The sequence below is a fragment of the Armigeres subalbatus genome, chromosome 3, assembly GCF_024139115.2.
Source record: "Armigeres subalbatus isolate Guangzhou_Male chromosome 3, GZ_Asu_2, whole genome shotgun sequence".
NCBI classification, from domain to species: Eukaryota; Metazoa; Arthropoda; class Insecta; order Diptera; family Culicidae; genus Armigeres; species Armigeres subalbatus.
This window is the reverse complement of record NC_085141.1, coordinates 103,488,231-103,493,964: the sequence shown is the minus strand read 5'-3', so window position 1 is coordinate 103,493,964 and position 5,734 is coordinate 103,488,231. Positions and strand designations below refer to the sequence as shown.

The 5,734-nt window shown below is 41.6% G+C and overlaps 1 protein-coding gene across 1 annotated transcript; it reads right to left on the bottom strand.

The window, feature by feature from the left end:
• Nucleotides 1-319: 319 nt before the first annotated feature.
• Nucleotides 320-5,035, bottom strand: LOC134227584 (uncharacterized). Its single transcript, XM_062709172.1, has 3 exons — nt 4,009-5,035; nt 2,183-3,501; nt 320-1,957 (listed from the first exon to the last, which is right to left on the bottom strand). Exons 1-3 carry the CDS (start codon nt 4,022-4,024, stop codon nt 1,724-1,726), a joined length of 1,569 nt encoding a protein of 522 aa, XP_062565156.1. The 5' UTR covers nt 4,025-5,035; the 3' UTR covers nt 320-1,723.
• Nucleotides 5,036-5,734: the final 699 nt, after the last annotated feature.

The window sequence follows — 5,734 nt, the reverse complement described above, 5'->3', positions numbered from 1 at the left end:
TTCGGGAATTAAACGGGAAAGCACATCTGCAACATTTTCTTTTCCAGATATCCGTTCAATAGTGAAATTATAAGGTTGAAGCCTTAGAGCCCAACCTTCTGCACGAGTTACAGCCCTTCTACCTAAACGATGATTGCTGTTGAATATGTATTGATTCGCTTCTGCGTCTGTTCTTATTACAAACGACCTGGCTAGTAGATAATAACTAAACCGTTCCACGCCCCATACTACAGCTAGAGCCTCTTTCTGCGTCTGAGGGTAGCGTTGTTCTGAATGGGAGAGTACTTTGGAAGCGCATGCAATGATCCTTGGTGACGTTTTATTGTAGATATTGCTGTCTCCTTGAGGTGTTTGAACTCTGTCTCTTCATTATTCGTCCAATAGAAGCTGTCGGATATTGCTAGAGCTCGCAGGTGTTTGGTTTTAGAAGCGCGGTGCACGATGAACTTGTCTACGAATGTAATTAACCCCAGAAAACTTTTTACTTCAGAGCAGCTATTAGGGGTTCTGAATTGACTTATTGCTGTTACTTTCTCGTTTTCTATCATCCAGCCCTCCGGGGTCAAATCGAAACCCAGAAAATTTACCAATTGGCTGCCGAATACGCATTTACTCGCATTCAACTTGACGTTATGCTTATCCAGACAAGCTAAAACAGCAGCTAAATGTTCGTCATGCTCTTCTTTGGACGATCCGAACACCAGAATGTCATCCTGAAAATTTCTACATCCTTTACATCCGCCCAGAATCTTTCTTTGAAGCGTTTCTTGGAATACGTCCGGCGCGTTGCACAGTCCGAACGGCAAACGTACACAACGGAACATTCCAAATTCGGTGCAGAAATTGGTTAGGTGTCTCGATTCTTTATCCAATTCAATGTGAAAGAATGCGTTTGAAAGGTCAATGGTGGAAAACCAGGTAGCACCATCTAGTTCAGCTAAGATTTTCTCCAATGTAGGCATTGCAAAAGGGGTTCGGTGGATGTAACGATTTGGGCCTCTCAGATCTATGACCAACCGAATGTCCTCCTTCCCTTTTGGAACCACGAGCATTGACGAGCAAAATGAAGTATCCATACCTGCCACCACTGGCTCTATAATGTCTGCCTTTATCAAATTCTGGATGCGATTTTGTACTATTGGTTTAACGGACAAGGGAATATTGAAGAAAATATTCCTGCATGGAGGCTTGGACTTGTCATAGTGAATTTTCACTGGTGGTAGGTCAAATTTAGGAAATTTTTCGCTAGTGATGATTGCTGCAATGTCTCCCACAACCATTGGTCGGTTATCCGGCATTTCTCTAACCTGCACTGGAACCTTCAGACCCAACATTAAAACACTGTATCTGGCGGCCGTTGCTCGACTCAAAAGAGCACGATATTCCTGGACGACATAAAATTTCTCGATCAGTGTTGGTCTATCCTCGGATATGAACAAATGAGCATGAAACGTGGCAATCACTTTGATGTTTCCCGAAGAAGCATATGCCTTGAGCGATCTATCCGACTGACTCTCTACATTGTACACCCCGTTGCTATACGTGGGATCTGATATTAACTTCCGAAACAGCTCGGCGGTAAATGTATTAACCTGTGCTCCAGAATCTATCACGAATGGGCAGCGCAATCCCGCGACGTGTGCCAAGATTACACCCTCATCCTGTACTTGTTTGTCAAAACTTGGAAATTCTCTGCATGTAGTCGGCTGTTGTATCTGATAAATCATAATACCAAATAAATGTTTAAATTATAGAATAGATTTGTTCTACTCACAATATTAAGGGCTCCCTCCTCCAACATATCATCTATTGTGATTGGAGACACCTCGAAAGATTTTGAAGAAGAAGCAACACTTTTTGAAAATACAGAATTGGGGTTTCTTGAAACTTGAGCTGGGTTTTCTTGAGACAGTATTTGCGTATCAATAGTCGATAGTTTTGCTTCAGAATCCGTGGCCTGTGTGATAGTTTTATAATTTCTTTAATTTATTTTATTCACTCATTTTTTTTTTTTTTTTTAGACGTAGACATAGACGTATATTTATTTATCAATTTCATTTTTTTTTGTGTATAATAGAATTCAATTCAATAATATTAATGAGTTGTTAACATTTTTTTTTTCTTTTTTTTTTTTTTTTTAATTTCTTTGTATTAACTATTCGAGAAGAGTTTCGTCACTTACCGGTCCTTCTTCTGACTTTGTCGCATTCGTCTCCTCAACAGCAGCGATTTTGTACGGTGGCGCGTCTGTTTGTTCTTGTCCTGAACGTTTCAAAGAACTGTAATTTGCTTTCGGACACGCGCGCTGAATGTGTCCCATGACTCCGCATCTGTTGCAATACTTGTCCTTAACCTTGCAGTTGGTTTCCGAATGAAACACGCTATAACACCGCCAACATCTTTCGCCTTCCTGAGCTTGGGATCCTTCGAAACCATAAGGCCAACGTTTCTCGCTTTCCTTGCTCCGAGACCCGCCCGTAAAATATGGCTGCCTACCTCGAGGCGCACGCCAATTACCTCGCCGGAGTGGAAAGCCTCGATAGTATGGTTTTCCTCGAAATTGCTGCTGACGATTATCGGCATGATTGGTACCAGTGGTAATCGGTGCAATCAATGCATGTGACTGATTGCCTATCTTCTGCTTTACATATTCTTCATTGAGTCTTATAGCTTCTATTTCACGGACTTTGTCCACCAGATCCGTGAAACTGCCTTTGCGACTTAGCATTTTGAGTGCAGTAGTGCGCACCTCCCGACTCCTGGCATGCTCTGCGACAGTTGCCACAATTTCCTCGAATTCTTTTTCCTCTTCGAATTCGCACAAACGAGCTATTGTACCCACTCTTGATATAAAAGTTAGGTCTGACTCATCAGGCTTTTGTATCATGAGTGCTAGCCTGCGCCTCATCAGCATGATGTCAGATCCTGAACCAAAGTATGTCCTTAAACGATGTACAGCATTGGAAAAGGGAAGCGAGTTCACATCAGGCGCATCTTCAGAAGACTTTGTATTGCGAAAAATGCTCAGCAAACGGGACCCTGCTTTTACTTTAAATACCGTGAACCTAGTTGCTTCATCGTCGATTCCTGCCAGCTTCATAGTGTCGATAAGTAAATCTATCCACTGTTCAAAAATTTGACGATGCAAGTCCTCACCGTCCGTTGCCTTACACTCAGGGACGTTAATTGAAGCCAACGATAAATGGGTCATCGAGGATAAGAACTTCGAGTCATCGACGCTGCGAACAAAATTGCTATTGGCTTCCGTGCGACCCGTGCTACTGAATCCGTTTCGGATCTCAAAGTCTAGACTGGGACTCTCCGAAGGGTGTCGATTATCTCTGGCGTAAATTATTCCTTTGAGCTCCTCAATTTCTCTACGCGACTGTTCCAGCTCGCTAGCTAGAACCGTATTCATGGCTTTTTCTCCTGCCAATTCTCTGGATAACTCTTTCGAGGAGTTGGTTTCCTTCGCACGATTGGGTGCTCTGACATACATTCCTGAATAATAAAAAAAACTACAATTTAGAGACCTTAACGCTCTAATGAATGTATTATATCGATATACATGTATTATATAATATATATTTGTTTGTTTATGTTTTAGAGACCTGCTCGCTCTATTTTAAGGAGACCTGCTCGCTCCGTTACGTGATTTCCGAATTACAGAGTCCTGCTCGCTCTGATTTATTTTGTGAAGACCTGCTCGCTTCACTTCTTTTTTTTTTTTTTTTTTTTTTTTTTTTTAACTCCGTTAATGCAATATTACATGGAGACCTGCTCGCTCCGTATGAGTTATCATTCACAGAGTCCTGCTCGCTCTGATTTTTTTTTTTTTTTGTTAAAGGAGTCCTGCTCGCTCCATTTTTTTATTTTCTCTCTGGAGTCCTGCTCGCTCCATTTTTTTTTTTTTTTTTTATAATTATTAATTTTTTTATAGCTATTTTTTAAAATAATTTTGTGGAGTCCTACTCGCTCCGTTAAAGAAATATTAATGTATAAAATTACCTGCCGAGTGCGCCATGTCGTATCCTTGAATCGATGATCAGCCAAATTCATAAAACCGGGTTGGAAAATGTGGCCAGGCAAATATCTTGAAGCCGAGCAAAACTAAAAACGGACCATTCTTTTCAAATGTCGTTCACAGAATGATTTATCCCGGTTCCTTGGATGCTTTGCAACTTTTAATTTCCGGTGAAAGTTCATTTTCTCATTCATTTAAAATTTGCATTCACTTTTCTCGCAGTCATCAATTCATCATTAGGATTTAGATCACAGTGAGAAATGATGAAAGAGAAAAGAATGACATCTCATATGATTTTCTATGTTATTGCTGACGGGTCTGAAATTTTGATCGAACTGTCATCTTTCGTTTTAATGATGCCAAACCAATACTAATGCAAACAGATGCAAACAATTTGCGACACGTCAGCCAAACAAGTTGAATTTTATTCGGAAGAAACTATGTATAATTCAGAATACATAAGTGGTAAGTCTTGTTTTGCTAAATGATTATTTGTATCGTTACCCTGCCCTGAATCACTACAGTATACATGCGTTGCGCATTTCGGCCATGACAAATAACTTCGTAGGCCATAACCTCAAACATCGCCATCATATACGATCCGTTTAGGACATATTGTCACCATCACCTTGCGGCAACCCTCTGCGCATTTCAAATGGGTTCGATAATGTGTTTGCACGTTGTATTCGCGGCGTTTCTGCAATACCTGGCGTATAGCCTGGTTCTCCTGCAATTGGTGCTAATCGACGACATAAAATTCGGGAATGTACCTTGTGGGCGGCATTCGAAAATGTGATTGCGCGGTATTTGCAACAATCCTGCTTATCGTCCTTTTTGTAGATGGGACACACGACATCTTCCATCCACTCCTGCGGCAGAACCTTATCCAATTATCCATATGCCAAACATTGATAATGAATCTTCCACTTTGAGCGTGCTTACAGTTAACTTTCTGAAATCGGTAAGGCGAAAGGCATCTGATGTTCGTTTTTTCAAAACCATGCACCTTCATCGAAAAAATATTTGGTAGGCGTGGTAGCAAACACCTTCCTACATAACCGATACCAAATATTTTTTCATGACAGGTTCCCAGTTTTGAGCAAAACCGCGTAAGATGTCCTTCGCCATCCAAAATTCTGGCACTTAATTCATGCTGGCTTTTTTGCGCATTGTACTATAGCACCTGGATGTGGCAGGGGCGAGTAGAAAATCAGCCACTGCCATTAATTCATTATCCAGTGCAGCGCTCTAGCCAGTGTCTCACCGCCGTGTTTAAATAGCTCTTGTTGGTCAACCTCATGGGCTTTGTTGTTTTTCAGTCGGCAAATCTACACATATACTACGATATCCAGCGTGGAGATCTGGAGCCGGAAAACGTTTGTTCTGTGTGCGTGCTCAAAGATTCGTCACTATACCACCTGTGGGGTTTGAGTAAAGTGCCTTCAACGTGTGTTAATAGATTCACACATCAGTGTGCCAATCGGCGAGCAGCAAGCCATGACTTTCCCTCTTCTAGTCAGACCTCCTCGGCGTGCACACGCATCCACGGAGAGTCGCTGTCATAACTTCGTTCCGGCCATTGTAGGACCACACATTTTGGCGATCCTGCCAGTCTATTTTTTGGATCCTGTCGCTGATTTCATGAGGTGAGTTAAATTCAAATGGTTAAATTGTGACTAGTTTGCAAAATCACAAGGCGCGTCTCGAAGA

Bases quoted from the DNA above. Each gene is read 5' to 3' on its own strand.
- LOC134227584 (XM_062709172.1), bottom strand. The intron at 1,958-2,182 runs GTAAGTGACGAA...ACTATCACACAG, and splicing joins CAAAGTCAGAAGAAGGACCG to GCCACGGATTCTGAAGCAAA.